General features: G+C 38.5%; 1 protein-coding gene across 1 annotated transcript in view; it reads left to right on the forward strand.

Moving 5' to 3' along the window:
• The first annotated feature begins 2,289 nt into the window (after positions 1-2,289).
• Positions 2,290-18,196, forward strand: part of chrnb2 (cholinergic receptor, nicotinic, beta 2) — a 105,108-nt gene continuing 89,201 nt past the window's right edge. Inside the window, exon 1 of the mRNA XM_061982576.2 lies at positions 2,290-2,479. Within this exon, the coding sequence (XP_061838560.1) occupies positions 2,290-2,479 (190 nt within the window). The remainder of the gene's footprint in view (positions 2,480-18,196) is intronic.

The raw sequence follows: 18,196 nt of genomic DNA on the forward strand, positions 1-18,196 counted from the left end.
GAAGCGTTTCCACAGACGCGGAAGGAGATTTTAACAACAAAGTTCTAAAGCTTAGTGATGTTTTAGATGTATCAGATTGTAGGTGGATTTATTTTGTACCCTTCGCGTTCATATTTCACTGTTTGTTGCATTTCACTTGATTGTAAAATATGTCGATAGAAAGGGGGCGTGACATTCATATTTTGTCAATATTCAGGGTTTTATCATTCATAGAAAAATGTAAAATTCCATTACGTTTTTTAAGGTGGTCTGTCATAACGTTTTTAGCATTCAATCAGACATTATTGTGAGGTTTTGTATTAGTGTTCCTAGGAATAGATATACCGGCCCCTAGACACATTTTCTTTCTCTAAATGTGGTCCCCGAGTCAAAATAATTGCCCAGGCCTGTCGTAAATGTTTTTTTATGCTCTATGAAAATATTTGAAATACAATTAATAATTAAAGCTGCAAGTAGCGATGGACGGGACCGACTTTGACGGCACATAAAATCCAAACCGGAGCAGTAATTAAAACTCTTTCATCAACTTTTAATCAGAAGGGTTCAATCTCTCTCCTGTGCTAGTCTGAAGCCGACACGACAAACGCGCTCAGAGGAGATAATGTTTGAAAAAAGGTGACTGTTTTTACAAAACTTTTGTTTTGAAGGGGGATTGCAAACTTCCTGTTGATTTTTGCTGACATTCCTACTGGAAATTACAGGCAGTTTTGTCTGTGTTTTCTTCCTAGGGGCAGTTTTGACTGTGTTTTATTCCTAGGGGGCGCTAGAGCGCAATTTTGAGTTTTAGGTTGTTTTTTTTTTTTTATTAGATCGCAATTTTCGCCACTCCTGATGTGTGTGTCCAGTTTGGTGAGTTTTGAAGCATGTTAAGGGGGTCAAACTACAGCTCAAAGAGGCAAAAGTGACTGTTTTTACAAAACATTTGTTTTGAAGGGGGAATAGCCAACTTCCTGTTGACTTTAGCTGAAGGATGTCAGTGTATGAAATCTATGTCTATCTATCTAGTGAGACCTACATAGAGGTTTTTGTTTCATGTCTCTATGACATTCCTACTGGAAGTTACAGGCAGTTTTGTCTGTGTTTTCTTCCTAGGGGGGGCGCTAGAGCACAATTTTGAGTTTTGGGGCTAGGTTTTTTTGATTAGATCGCAATTTTCGCCAGTCCTGATGTGTGTGTGTCAAATATGGTGAGTTTTGAAGCATGTTAAGGGGGTCAAATTACAGCTCAAAGAGGCGGCGGTATAATAATAAAGAAAGAAGAATAAAACCTTACAATTACAATAGGGTCCTCTGTCCCAAAGGGACATTCGGTCCCTAATTATTGCGTTGTAAAAATCAATTCATGTGGTCATGCCCGGGACCAATTAACAGTAATAAATGAGGGACGACTGTAATCTGTAGCCAGTTACAAATAAAATATTAAAGCTGCAAGCAGCGATGGACGGGACCGACTTTGACGGCACATAAAATCCAAACCGGAGCAGTAATTAAAACTCTTCCGTCAACATTTAATCAGAAGGGTTCAATCTCTCTCCTGTGCTAGTTTGAAGCCGACACGACAAACGCGCTTGGAGGATATGATGTTTGAAAAAAGGTGACCGGTTTTTACAAAACTTTAGTTTTGAAGGGGGAATTGCAAACTTCCTGTATATTTTTACTGGGGGTTGTCAATATATGAAATGTAGGTCTAAGTAAGACCTACATAGAGGGTCCTCTGTCCCAAAAGGGACATTCGGTCCCTAATTATTGCTTTGTAAAAATCAGTTCATGTGGTCATGCCCGGGACCAATTAACAGTAATAAATGAGCGACGACTGTAATCCATAGCCAGTTACAAATAAAATACAAATACAAATGTCACCCCTGGTTGTATACGTCATCATATAGCCTTATGCCAGCAGTTATACTGTAAATGTATATTTTTGGCCATGATGAAAAATAAAGGAATACTACTTGTATGGTGTTATTGTCCCGGTGTACCTAATGTTGTGACCAAGATCGTTATAACGCCATAATAATAACAACACGTGTGTGAATCCTGCAAAATATAACATGTGACTGCGTGGGGGGAGAGATGGTTAGCTGTGGAGGGGCGGGGGGACATATCCTCCCTTTCCGCCACTCCCACGCAGACCATCCCTCCCATCCTCCCTTCCTCCCTTCCCACTCTTCGCTGGAGCTCGGCCCGGCTCGGATGCTCACCTGGACTCCTTCGCGTGACGTGTATCTCCCACCCCACCCCCCACCCCTCCCCCGCGCGATCGCCCCCCGTCCGTCGGCGTGGACGCGCCATGACGTCACGGTTCCAGGTAGACGCTGAAGGAAGGGATCGGCTGGTGAGGACGAAGACGAGGAAGGAGGGATCTCCCCGCGGTCGTGGTCGCGCACCTTTCGTGCTCGGGATGCTGAGGATGAGGAGGATGGTGATGATGATGGAGGAGGGATGGCTGCTGCTGCTGGCGCTGCTCGCCATTGCGAGAGGTGAGCTGCTCTCTCTCTTAGCTCTCCCCCCAAATCCATCCTTCCTATCATCCATGTTTGTTTGCGTGGAGAGGACTCACCATCTCCCAAAACACAACATGCTTAAATCAATGTACTGTCACTTTAAAAACCTGCATATTCAAATGATTTGCATGTGTTGTTCTGCAGCATCTGCACACATGTGGAGTTATTTTACCCTGAAATGAATAATAAATAGACACTGTTGTCGCCCGCCCACTCATTCTTCCATATTCCCCGTCCCTCATTAACACTAAGGTCTGGGATTGAGTGGGCAGGTTAATGAGAGGCAGGTTGAGCTCAACAACTTCCTGCCATCAAGGATGATCGAACGGCGTGTCACACCGCAGCATTCATCATTCCTCGGCGCTTTTCCCGCACATTTGGAGCGTTATACCACGCCGAGGGGTCGGCGACCCAAACCGTTGAAAGAGCCATATTGGACCAAAAATACCAATAACAAAACAGTCTAAATCCGCTAAAAATGAAAAGCCGTATATGAGTCTTATAATGAAGGCAATGACGTAAGTGTCTATATTGGCTATAATAGCCTACTATCAACACGACTTTAAAAGCCATATATAAGTCTTATAATGAAGGCAACACATGATGTAAGTGTTTATATTAGCTATAATAGTCTACTATCAAAATGACTTTAAAAGTCTTATATAAGTGTTATAAATAAGGCAACACATGATGTAAGTGTCTATATTGGCTATAATAGCCTACTATCAAAATTACTTTAAAAGCCGTATATAATTGTTATAATGAAGGCAACACATTATGTAAGTGTTTATATTAGCTATAATAGTCTACTATCAAAATGACTTTAAAAGTCTTATGTAAGTCTTTTAATGAAGGCAACACATGATGTGGTTATATTAGCTCTAATAGCCTACTATCAAAATGACTTTAAAAGTCGTATATAAGTGTTATAAATAAGGCAACACATGATGTAAGTGTCTATATTGGCTATGATAGCCTACTATCAAAATTATTTTAAAACCTGTATATAATTGTTATAATGAAGGCAACACATGATGTAAGTGTTTATGTTAGCTATAATAGTCTACTATCAAAATGACTTTAAAAGTATTATGTAAGTCTTTTAATGAAGGCAACACATGATGTGGTTATATTAGCTCTAATAGCCTACTATCAAAATGACTTTAAAAGTCTTATACAAGTGTTATAATGAAGGCAACACATGATGTAAGTGTCTACATTGGCTATAATAGCCTACTATCAAAATGACTTTAAAAGCTGTATATAAGTCTTATAATGAAGGCAACACATGATGTAAGTGTCTATATTAGCTACAATAGCCTACTATCAAAATTACTTTAAGAGCCGTATATAATTGTTATAATGAAGGCAACACATGATGTAAGTGTCTATATTAGCTATAATAACCTACTATCAAAATGACTTTAAGAGCCGTATATAATTGTTATAATGAAGGCAACACATGATGTAAGTGTTTATATTAGCTCTAATAGTCTATCAAAATGACTTTAAAAGTGGTATATAAGAGTTATAATGAAGGCAACACATGATGTAAGTGTCTATATTGGCTATAATAGCCTACTATCAAAATGACTTTAAAAGTGGTATATAAGTCTTATAATGAAGGCAACACATGATGTAAGTGTCTATATTAGCTATAATAGCCTACTATCAAAATGACTTTAAGAGCCGTATATAATTGTTATAATGAAGGCAACACATGATGTAAGTGTTTATATTAGCTATAATAGTCTATCAAAATTACTTTAAAAGTGGTATATAAGAGTTATAATGAAGGCAACACATGATGTAAGTGTCTATATTGGCTATAATAGCCTACTATCAAAATGACTTTAAAAGTGTTATATACGTGTTATAATGAAGGCAACACATGATGTAAGTGTCTATATTGGCTATAATAGTCTACTATCAAAATGACTTTAAAAGTGGTATATAAGTCTTATAATGAAGGCAACACATATGTCTATATTGGCTATAATAGCCTATCAAAATGACTTTTAAAGTCTTAGAATAAAGACAACACATGACGTAAGTGTCTTTATTGGCTATAATAGCCTACTATCAAAATGACTATGTGTCGCAGGCTGAAGTAAATCTTTGTTGACAGAAATGTTGACATGTAATAATTATTCTACACATATTTACATTGGAAACCATTAGTAAATCAGAGGCTACTCAGAAGTGATGTGATAACTCCTGGCTTTTAATGGCCAAAGGTATAGATGTGTGTGTCCAAGTTAAATGGAAATGGCAGGTTGTCTTCTTTTAATAGATTTATTACAATCTTTGGCAAGCTAGGTAATGTTTGCTGTGGTCTGGAACAACATGGCACACAAACAACCGTCTGAAATGCAGCCAATATTACATACAGATAATGTGTCATGAGACATGCAAAACTAAATTATATACAAAGAAGATAAAAGTAAAGGATATTAAATTAGCTCAAATATACCTACAAATGAGGCATAATGATGCAATATGTACAAACAACTAGCCTAAATAGCATGTAAGCATTGATTAGCTTGCAGTCATGCACTGACCAAATATGCCTGATTAGCACTCCAACAAGTCAATAACATCAACAAAGCGCACCTTTGTGCATTCACGCACAGCATAAAACTTTTGGTGGACAAAATGAGACAAGAGTGGAAGATTTTACATGTAAACAAACTGTTGCGTCACAGTCCACACTATGGTGAGTTCAAGAACCACTGAAATTAGTAGGACAAAACAATTTTCACCGAATACTCTCATCAGTGAAGCATACACATAAACATATTAACAGTGCGCTTTTTAACTATTTGGAAGGTGTGTGTCTATACTAAAATCCCAAAAATATTTTTACCCAATTTTTTTCCATTTTCAATCCATTTTTAAAAATGCTCCGGGGAGCCACTAGGGCGGCGCTAAAGAGCTGCATACATGCGTACAGTTGGGAAAAATAAATTGTCCCCCCCTCCCAGCGCTCTCCTCCTGGGCAGTTGTTGCTGTTTTACCTATTTTTTGGAATGGTCCTGTGCACCTTTAGGGCTCCCCTGCATGTAGTAACCCCCTATGGTTTTTCCAATTAGAGTGCAAAAAGGCATCACATTAAAAGTAAGTGAAGGCAACACCCTAATTGGCTCTCAATGGAATTGTGTCCAGGATTTTCACCCTTTAGGTAATGAATCACCTCAGCAAGCGCACCCCTTAAGCAAGTAATCGATAAACCAATGGATTTGTGGTCAGGCTAGAGCAGGGGTCGGCAACCCACAATGTTAAAAAATGGACCAAAAATGGAACCAAAAGTAAAATAAAAAAAATCTGGAGCCACAAAAAAATTAAAAGCCTTATTAAATTAAAGCGTTGTGATGAAGGCAACACATTATGTAAATGTCTATTTTAGCTATATTAGCCTACTATCAAAATGACTGTGTCGCAGGCTGACGCAAATCTTCGTTGACAGAAATGTTGAAATGTAAAATGTATTCTTCACATTTTCACAACACTGGAAAACATTAGTAAAACAAAGGCTTCTCAGAGGGTGAGATCACTCTTGGAAATGACTGACTTACAATAACAAAAAGGTATAGATGTGTGTGTCCAAGTTACAGGAAACGGCAGGCTGTCTTCTTCTAGTGGATATATTACAATCTTTGCAAGCTGGGTAACGTTTGCTGTGGTCTATAACGGCACACAAACAACTATTAGAAATGCAGCCAATATTACATAAGGATAACATGTCATGAGACATGCAAATATAAATTAAATAGACAGAGGAAATGAAATGAGCTCAAATGTACCTACAAACAAGGCATAATGATGCAATATGTAAATGCAGCTAGCCTAAATAGCATGTTAGCATCTATTAGCTTGCAGTCATGCAGTGACCAAATATACCGGTTTAGCACTTCAACAAGTCAATACCGTCAACAAAGCTCACATTTATGCATTCAGGCACAGTATAAAACATTTGGTGGACAAAATGAGACAAATAAGGAGTGGCATGAAACACGTCTTTCTGTGGCAGCATCGGAGAAAGTTGTACATGTAAACAAACTATGGTTAGTTAAAGGACCGCAAAATTAATAGGACAAAATGGCACTTGCCAAATACTCTCATCATTGAAGCAAGTTTCATATACCGTATTTTTCGGACTATAAGTCGCAGTTTTTTTTCAAAGTTTGGCCGGGGGTGCGACTTATACTCAGGAGCGACTTATGTGTGAAATTATTTACACATTACAGTAAAATATCTAATATTATTTAGCTCATTCACGTAAGAGACTAGACGTATAAGATTTCATGGGATTTAGCGATTAGGAGTGACAGATTGTTTGGTAAACGTATAGCATGTTCTATATGTTATAGTTATTTGAATGACTCTTACCATAATATGTTACATTAACATACCAGGCACGTTCTCAGTTGGTTATTTATGCGTCATATAACGTACACTTATTCAGCCTGTTGTTCACTATTCTTTATTTATTTTAAATTGCCTTTCAAATGTCTATTCTCGGTGTTGGGTTTTATCAAATAAATTTCCCCCAAAAATGCGACTTATACTCCAGTGCAACTTATATATGTTTTTTTCCTTCTTTATTATGCATTTTCGGCCGGTGCGACTTATACTCCGGAGCGACTTATACTCCGAAAAATACGGTAAACAGTGGGATTTCTAACAATTGGGAAGATTTGTGTCATGTTTGTCCTCATACCATATTGAAACAAAAAAATATATATTTTACTTAATCTTTTTCCATTTACATACATTTTTGAAAAAGCTCCATGGAGCCACTATGGCGGCGCTAAAGGGCCGCATGTGGCTCTAGAGACACCGGTTGCTGACCCCCGTGCCAGAGCAAGGGTCACGCCGCACGCTTCTTTGTTGTGGCTCACTTAAGGAATGAGGAAATATGTTTATTTTTTTTATTTTTATTTTTTAAAGAGTTCTATATAGGCATAGGTACTGTTCACATTTGAACAGATACGATACCAATTCCTGGAACCCGGGAATCAAGCGGTACCAATAAATAATGGTTTTTGATTACAAAACCAAATTTTCAAATGCAACATTTAAAAATGAGCTGATTATGATAACTGCTGTCCAATTGTTGTATCTTGTTGTATCGTCACCATTTGCAAGTATAACATTAAGTTGCAATTACAATTGCAAGTCCAAGACGTTAGATGGCAGGAGTGTATAGATTATGATGTTTTTGTTGCGCCCTAAAAAGTGTTAAGACTTCAAGTGTTGTACTTAGAGATGTCCGATAATATGTAAAATGTAATATCGGAAATGATCGGTATCGTTTTTTTTTTTTATTATCGGTATCGTTTTTTTTTGTTTTCTTTTATTAAATCAACATAAAAAACACAAGATACACCTACAATTAGTGCACCAACCCAAAAAACCTCCCTCCCCCATTTACACTCATTCACACAAAAGGGTTGTTTCTTTCGGTTATTAATATTCTGGTTCCTACATTATAAATCAATACAGTCTGCAGGAATACAGTCCGTAAGCACACATGATTGTGCGTGCTGCTGGTCCACTAATAGTACTAACCTTTAACAGTTAATTTTACTCGTTTTCATTAATTACTAGTTTCTATGTATATAAAGTTTATCACAGTAGTAAATGCAGTGGATTCCTGCAAACCAAGAAACAGTAGGTAACCTAAATTACTATAGTTATAATACGTAGAAAACACGACTTTACTGTGAAAACAATGAAACATTTTTAAATCCATTTGCAAATACTGTAATGTCACGAGCATGCAAATACTCTAAAATCTACGGTATTATTCTGTCTAAATTAAAGATTTGGCAGATTTTACATTTAAATTTACAGCATACCTTAATTATTTTAGGGGTTTGTGTTAAAAAATTAAAATCGAGTTAACTTTTGGCTAACATGTTTTCTTGTATTTTTGTGGCAAGTGGTTTCAGACATTGAGGGGTGATGTTTATGTGCTTCATTGTAAACCGCATATAAGGCTAATTTTTGATAGCTCACTTGAAGGAACTTGTTGCGGAAGGCCGTGTTGTGAGTTGTCCAGTGAAAGGTTGTACAAATACTTTCAAGTTAAAATCCTCATGTACTGCTCACATGTCTCAGAAACACAGGCCTTTTGCAGATACTAGCAGCACGGTGATACAGTGGTACATTACCGTGTCCAGGGTCCTGGGTTCGATTTCCGGGCTAGGAGTCTTTCTGGGTGGAATTTGCATGTTACTGCTTGGGTTCTCGCTGGGTACTCCGGCTTCCTCCCGCCTCCAAAGACCTGGGGAAACCCTGATTGGCAACACTAAAATTTGTTTTACGGTGATTTACCGGCAACCACAGCTGCCCGTATTTTACCGTAAATTCTATTACAGTTTTTTCTGTAAACAGGTTAACAATGCATACATTCTTTCATAGCAATTTACCGTAAGCAAAAACAGTTATCAACAAAAACATCAACACACCTTAATGTCCTATACATCGGGACTGTAGTTTTTACGGTTAATTCCTTGGAACCACGGAGAGAACATGCAAACTCCACACAGAAAGATCCCGAGCCCAGGATCGAACCAAAGACCCTCTCATTGTGAGGCACACGTACTAACCCCGAAGCCACTGTTGAATCAAAAACTGCAACATTATCTCGAGGTAGTTTGGCTGAGTCCGCTCTCAGTGCTGCTGGAGATCGCCAAGTGCCGAAGTGCGGTGCAGGGCAGGACCGGCTGGAATCGCTCGGTGCCAAAAAAAGTACCCGATTCAATACCCACCCCTAACTTGATCTTTTCTGACTATGTCTGTGAGGCCGTGAATCTGTTCAAGCTCAGTCCTGATTGGTTACTGGATGAGTTTGAGAAAGACAAGGAAAAGGAAGTCAGTGTGTCTGCGGTAGGGGTGCTCAGAAAAAATCAATTCACATCCAAATCACGTTTTTCGTTAATTCCATTTCTTAATGGATTTATGATTTTTGAGAATCAATAAAAAAAAATTATGTTTTCTGCTTTTTTTTAAGAATCAATGTTTGGATTAAAACATTTAACAACTATTAGTGATCTTATCGTTATTATAAATATTATTAGTAGTATTAATGACACTGTTGCATTTATTCATTTTTGGTTTTCCTTTTTTTAGTATTATATTTGTATGTCATCTCAATTCTCAAGTATTCCAAAGCTGGAGTTTAAAGAAGGGATTGGGTTGGAGTTGGGGTTAAGTTAAAGTACCCATGATTGTCACACACACTAGGTGTGGCGAAATTATTCTCTGCATTTGACCCATCACCCTTGATCACCCCCTGGGAGGTGAGGAGAGCAGTGAGCGGCAGCGGTAGTCGCGCCCAGGAATCATTTTTGGTGATTTAACCCCCAATTCCACCCCTTGATGCTGAGTGCCAAGCAGGGAGGTAATGGGTCCCATTTTTATAGTCTTTGGTATGACTCGGCCGGGGTTTGAACTCACGACCTACCGATCTCAGGGCAGACACTAACCACAAGGCCACTGAGCAGGTGCAAGTTGCCGTATTTTCTCTGCGTTTTTGTCGATAAAATGTTTTAAATATATATTTGTTTAAATACATTTTTTTGGCCAAACCTGGGTGTATAAGTCCTTCGTCAGCAGCCAAGAGGAGCTTCTGTAGCCTGTAACTAACCAATATACTACAAGAATCGTGTTGAATGGAGATTTTATCCTGAATCGAATCGGCACCCAAAAAGAATCCGAATCGAAAGGTGTCCAAAGATTTCCACCTCTAGTGTGCGGTGAGAGAGACGTCGACTTCTTAAGTGTAATGGATGCATGCTAAAAAAAAAACACAAGATAATAGAGGGTTGAATTCTGCATGGACAAATTATTTTGCTTTCACTGCCAACGACGAAGTGGCCAGAAGTTAGCAAACCACAAAAAATTAAATGTTCAGACTAGAGATGTCCGATAATGGCTTTTTTGCCGAATTCCGATATTGTCCAACTCTTAATTACCGATTCCTATATCAACCGATACCGATATATACAGTCGTGGAATTAACACATTATTATGTCTAATTGTATTGTGATGCCCCGCTGGATGCATTAAACAATGTAACAAGGTTTTCCAAAATAAATCAACTCAAGTTATGGAAAAAAATGCCAACATGGCACTGCCATATTTATTATTGAAGTCACAAAGTGCATTATTTTTTTAACATGCCTCAAAACAGCAGCTTGGAATTTGGGACATGCTCTCCCTGAGAGAGCATGAGGAAGTTGAGGTGGGCGGGGTTGGGGGGAGGGGCGGGGTTCTGGGGTAGGAGGTAGCGGGGGGTTTATATTGTAGCGTCCCGGAATAGTTAGTGCTGCAAGGGGTTCTGGGTATTTGTTCTGTTGTGTTTATGTTGTGTTACAGTGTGGATGTTCTCCCGAAATGTGTTTGTCATTCTTGTTTGGTGTGGGTTCACAGTGTGGCGCATATTTGTAACAGTGTTAAAGTTGTTTATACGGCCACCCTCAGTGTGACCTGTATGGCTGTAGACCAAGTATGCCTTGCATACACTTGTGTGTGTGAAAAGCCGTAGATATTATGTGATTGGGCTGGCACACAAAGGCACGTCCCCTATATTGTTGTCTGGGTGAAATCGGGAGAAATTCGGGAGAATTGTTGCCCCGGGAGATTTTCGGGAGGGGCACTGAAATTCGTGAGTCTCCCGGGAAAATCGGGAGGGTTGGCATGTATGACTGGGAGACGCAACTGCGCTGTACTTCTCCCTACGCCCGTGTACCAAGCCGTACAGCGGCTTTTTAAAAAGTCATACATTTTACTTTTTGAAACCGATACCGATAATTTCCGATATTACATTTTAAAGCATTTATCGGCCGATAAAATCAGCAGTTCGTTACTATCGGACATCTCTAGTTCAGACGAGTGCAATGCACCAATCCTGATCGTGAAATTTGCTCTGGGACGATATTTGCCTTTTTTATCGTCTGGGGCTAAAGATTGTACTCAAATGAAAGATTCCTTCAAAAGAGACGCAAGCTCAGGGAGGCACGATTACAACACCGTGTCGAACGTGCCCTTTATCCAGAAGATACCGTAATGCTTCTAAGATACTAATTCTTACCACCGTAGCGGAATATAAACTCGGCTTCTTTCAAGTATTATTATCCCCGGAGGACTAGAGGAAAATAACTGGCTGAGCATGCTACACACACACGACACAAGAAGCTTCAATTTAAAGTTAGGGTGATTGACCTAGATGTCAATACCATCGACATCTATTATAGTAACAGTATTTAAATGGTACCATAATGATTTTACCTACCTACCTACCTACTCATTCAGTAGCCAAATACCTACTCAGTGGCCTAGTGGTTAGAGTGTTAACACGTAAGTACCGTACTTATTACGCGCTAGCCGTTTGATTGTAACGTGCATCCGAGTTGTAGTTTTCATTAACAAATTTGGAGGTGTTGAAATTGCCATGTAAAATCGTTAATGCCAATCAGTAGCATGTCAATAGCAAAACCAATGTTTATTAGCATCAAACTAACACATTTTGGTAAAAGTGGAGCCTTACCTAACCTATGTTGGAGCGTTTTTTTGAGTCACTTACTTTGTTGGCATTGAAAATTGCAACATTACCTATTTGGCTGAGTCTGTCCGCTCTCAGTGCTGCTGGAGTGATCGCCAAGTGCCGAAGTGCAGACATCACCTACAACCTAGGTACCCAAACATGGCACCGTTGGATTTTACAGGAATCTATGCCTGTTAGGACCGGCGGGATTCGTTTGGTGCCAAAAAAGTATGGGGTACTGTACCCATCCCTAATTATGTTACTTCAAAAAAAAAAAAAAAAAGTAGTACATTCTATTGTATTGTTTCTATACAAATTTTCTTATCTACAAGTTTGTTTTTAATTTTAAAATTGATTGATTGAAGTTGATTGAAACTTTTATTAGTAGATTGCACAGTACAGTACATATTCTGTACAATTGACCACTAAATGGTAACACCCGAATAAGTTTTTCAACTTGTTTAAGTCGGGGTCCACGTAAAGGCATGTTACATGTTAAAATTGTGCAGACTAAGCACCAATCACATTGATTTTTAAAACAGGGTTGTCAAACTCAAGGCCCAGGGGCCAGATCTGGCCCGCAACATCATTTTATCTGGCCTGCAAACACCTGGAAATGACATGTGTCAATAAAGTACTTCATATTTTCTCACGAAATGTATTTGTTTTAATTTTGACAGAAAAAAAAATATGAATATGCTTGAAATTGCATACATTTTAAACTTTAATAGTATCCAATATTGCACCAAATATCACAGTATATTATCATTCTTTCCAAACATGTTTTTGTCTAAATAAAAATACTTAACTTTACAGCAAACTACCCATCCAATTATTAAAAATCACAATACACTTTGCGTTTCTTTATAGCATATTACTGTAAATTGGGAAAAAAAACAACTGTTTTTTGTGTTAAAATTCTGTTGACTGAGCTGCCAGTTTTTGACTGTAAAATGTACGGTTATAGTTTTTGGCGGTGTATTACTGTAAATGGAAAAACGATACATTTGGGACCTGTTTTTTTGTCCCCATACCGTCAGAGGTGCCCTAAAGGTGACTGTGTAAACCAGGGGTGCTCATTACGTCGATCGCGAGCTACCGGTCGATCTCGGAGGGTGTGTCAGTCGATCACCAGCCATTAAAAAAATAGTCCTAAAAATGAGCGATCATAAATCTTCACTATGACGTCACTTTCGTCACTTGATTGACATTCACGGCACCCGAGGGTCTTCTGAGATGACGCTGGCTGCTGCCAGCTCATTAAAATTACCGACTGGAAGGCGAGAAACACTTTATTTCAACAGACTCGGGCGCCGTACCTGTCGTCAAAACTCCAAAGACCGACTGCACAGTTGCACAATAAAAGTGCTACTTCATCCTGCCTGCGCTACCAAAATAAGAGTCTCAGAAAGCTCGCGTGCACAAGCTAGCAAGCTACGGAGTTTGCCGACAATGTATTTCTTGTAAAGTGTATACAAAGGAGTACGGAAGCTGGATAAATAAAATGCCAAAAACCAACCACTTTCATGTGGTATTGGACAGAAAGGAGGACTTTTTTTCTCCTCCATTCGAAAATGCGGCCCTTATCATCACCACTGTCTGATTCCAATCAATGCAAGTCATCACAATCAGGTAATACACCAACTTATATTCTTGTCTTCATGAAAGAAAGGAATCTATATGTGTTAAACATGCTTGTATTATCTCTAAACACTTTTAACTTATTAACAATATTAACTATATGCGTTAAACATGCTTGTATTATCTTTAAACACCTTTAACTTAATAACAATATTAACTATATGAGTTAAACATGCTTGTATTATCTTTAAACACCTTTAACTTATTAACAATATTAACTATATGTGTTAAACATGCTTGTATTATCTTTAAAAACCTTTAACTTATTACCAATATTAACTATAAGTGTTAAACATGCTTGTATTATCTTTAAACACCTTTAACTTGTTAACAATATTAACTATGTGTTAAACATTCTTGTATTATCATTAAACACCTTTAATTTATTAACAATATTAACTATATGTGTTAAACATGCTTGCATTATCACTAAACATCTTTAACTTGTTAACAATATTAACTATATGTGTTAAACATGTTTGCATTATCTTTAAACACCTTTAACTTAACAATATTAACTATATGTGTTAAACATGCTTGTATTATCATTAATCACCTTTAACTTGTTAACAATATTAACTATATGTATTAAACAAACTTGTATTTTCATTAAACACCTTTAATTTATTAACAATATTAACTATATGTGTTAAACATGCTTGTATTATCATTAAACACCTTTAACTTGTTAACAAAAACATATATTTCATAAATAAGTAAATATAAATTATATATATGAATGAGGTAGATCCCCACGACTTGATCAATTGAAAAGTAGCTCGCCTGCAGAAAAAGTGTGAGCACCCCTGGTGTAAACAGAGTGATGTCCCCATTAAGGAAGCATTGCCAGAACACACACACACACACACACACACACACACACACACACACACACACACACACACACACACACACACACACACACACACACACACACACACACACACACACACACACACACACACACGTCCCCCAACATGAAGCATGACTTAAAGCAGCATCTGACACCGCATCCTACTAATGAGTATTTCTCCTTCAGGCTTTAAATCTGATTAGCATTAATATCCACCGAGACTACAGAAAATGGACCAACACGTTTGTAGAAATACTCTGAGTGACACGTCGCCTTACACACACACCCACACACACACACACACACACACACACACACACACACACAGTGAAACCTTTATTTAATCTTACACATGCTGATGGACAAGCTTCCACATAATAATCCTGCTGACGTTAGTTATCGCCATTATGGTGATGGTGGTGGCGGCCAGGCTCGCGACGTCTCATTGAGCTGACGCAAAGAGACGTTCTAGTTTAACGCCTGAATGCACGGGTGCATCTCGTCAGAGCAAATACATGTGATCAAGTGAGACAGAGGAAATAATTAAGTCTTTAAATTAACCCGCACTACACACACACTGCCCTCCTCCTGACACACTTACATAAGAGCTTTACTAAAAGGTAAACGGCGGCGGATATGCAAGGACGCTGAAGGACATTCTAGCACCTGTTTTTGCACCCTGTCATTGGGGGTTGAAGCCCCCCGCCTGCCCACCTCTCCTCCCCCCTGCCAGGAGCATGCATAATAACCAAATCTGCGATGCAGCGTTGACCTGATGCAAGGGTTACTGCAGGATGACGCCAGGAATAAAACAGTGCAGCCTCACTTCTACAATGCTTTGAGGGCCTGGCCTGTGTAATTCTTTTCACAATAAAACACTTCCAGAAGTCGCTTGTGTTAACAACTTTTCTATGTTTACCAAATCATCAATACTTATTATTACAGTGTAACCTTGATTTACGAACATAATTAGTTCTTGAATAGGGTTTTTAATAGGAAAAGTTACGTCTCCATAAAAAAACGTTTTAAATATGAATAATGGTCCATATTTTAGTTCAGGTTTGTACACTTTGAGCACAATATACAATACTACAAAACACAAAACCCATGAAGAATACAGAATACAATGATTTGCTAACCCTTTTCAACCGACATTCAATCGAACAGACTGCAAAGACAAGATACTTAACGTTCGAACTGGCAAACTTTGGTTTTTTTTGCAAATATTAGCTCATTTGGAATTTGATGCCTGCAACACGTTTCAAAAAAGCTGGCACAAGTGGCACAAAAGACTGACAAAGTTGAAGGAATGCTCATCAAACACTTATTTGGAACACCCCACAGGTGAACAAGCTAATTGGGAACAGGTGGGTGCCATGATTGGGTATAAAAGCAGCTTCCATGAAATGCTCAGTCATTCACAAACAAGGATGGGGCGAGGGTCACAACTTTGTCAACTAATGCGTGAGGAAATTGTCCAACTGTTTAAGAACAACATTTCTCAACGAGCTATTGCAAGGAATTTAGGGATTTCACCATCTACGGTCCGTAATATCATCAAAAGGTTCTGAGAATCTGTAACATTGCATGTCCGTGACCTTGGATCCTTCAGGCGGTACTGCATCAAAAAACGACACCAGTGTTTAAAGGATATCGCCACATGGGCTCAGGAACACTTCAGAAAACCACTGTCAGTAACTACAGTTAGTCGCTACATCTGTAAGTGCAAGTTAAAACTCTACTATGCAAAGCGAAAGCCATTTATCAACAACACCCAGAAACACCGCCGGCTTCGCTGGGCTCGAGCTCATCTAAGATGGACTGATGCAAAGTGGAAAAGTGTTTTGTGGTCTGACGATTCCACAATTCAAATTGTTTTTGGAAACTGTGGACGTCGTGTCCTCCGAACCAAAGAGGAAAAGAACCATCAGGACTGTTGTAGACGCAAAGTTCAAAAGTCAGCATCTGTGATGGTATGGGGGTGTATTAGTGTCCAAGGCATGGGTAACTTACACATCTGTGAAGGCACCATTAATGCTGAAAAGTACATACAGGTTTTGGAGCAACATATGTTGCCATCCAAGCAACGTTATTATGGACGCCCCTGCTTATTTCAGCAAGACAATGCCACGCAACTTGTTACAACAGCGTGGCTTCATAGTAAAAGAGTGCGGGTACTAGACTGGCCTGCCTGTAGTCCAGACCTGTCTCCAACTGAAAATGTGTGGCGCATTATGAAGCCTAAAATACCACAACGGAGACCCTGGACTGTTGAACAACTTAAGCTGTACATCAAGCAAGAATGGGAAAGAATTCCACCTGAAAAGCTTCAAAAAATGGTCTCCTCAGTTCCCAAATGTTTACTGAGTGTTGTTAAAAGGGAAGGTCATGTAACACAGTGGTAAACAATGCCCATGTGCCAACTTTTTTGCAATGTGTTGCTGCCATTAAATTCGAAGTTAATGATTATTTGCAAAAAAAAAAGAAAGTTACTCAGTTCGAACATTAAGTATCTTGTCTTTGCAGTCTATTCAATTGAATATAACTTGAAAAGGATTTGCAAATCATTGTATTCTGTTTTTATTTACAATTTACACAATGTGCCAAATTTACTGTATTGTATTATATATATTATACACTATATTTAGTTCCAGTTTGTACACTTTGAGCACAACATACAATACTATATATTAAACAAACATAACAAGGAGGTGATGAATTGATTTACGTGGACCCCGACTTAAACAAGTTGAAAAACTTATTCGGGCTTTACTATTTAGTGGTCAATTGTACAGAATATGTACTGAACTGTGCAATCTTCTACTAATAAAAGTTTAAATCAATCAATCAATCAATGAATTACTTGCTCTTTATTAACAAGCCAAAACAACAACGATAAGCTAAACCGTGCGATATTTGCTGTTCTACCAACATGCTCGCACACACAACCAGAAATCTCAAAAATAAACTTTGCTACGGTAATAAACATTTTAAAAAAATGAAAATCTACTTACAGTACAATAACACCGGCAAAGGCGCAGACATAGGGGAAGAACGGAGGGGAGAAGGAGGAGGAGCCGTCGCTGAACAAGAGGAACAGTAAAATAAGTCCGCTTTGGCATGTTTTCCAGTAGTCCGTTCTCATTGCAATTAAAAACTTGCTGTGGTACAAAGCCGGCTTCCTCAATCTCTTCAACACGAGCAAGCACAAAATGGCTGCCAGCGGGACACAAAATTAATAAACAACGTGTTTGTACACAGAAACATGTTTTGCACACAGACATATTTGGCGCAATCTAAAAGTTTGTAAGCCGAAAAGTTCGAAGTAGAGGGGTTCGTCACTCGAGGTTATACAAGGTTCTATTGAAGTTCTGTCAACAAAAAATGTGGAATCCAAAATGGTCGCTGAAAAATGTCTCCAATGACTTCCTGTTGAGTGCAAAGTTAACTTCAAAATAAAATCATGGAGTCATGAATAAATTAGTGTAGCAGCTGTCAGTTAAAAGCATAAGGGATGGGCGATACGGCCTAAAATCTATACCGCGATATATATCCTGCGATAACGATATATATCACAACATTTACTTGGAATATAAATGATATCAGAATTATTTCCAAACGGGTTACAAAGGCTCCCAATTTGGCT

Source organism: Nerophis lumbriciformis, linkage group LG21, assembly GCF_033978685.3.
Source record: "Nerophis lumbriciformis linkage group LG21, RoL_Nlum_v2.1, whole genome shotgun sequence".
NCBI lineage: Eukaryota > Metazoa > Chordata > Actinopteri > Syngnathiformes > Syngnathidae > Nerophis > Nerophis lumbriciformis.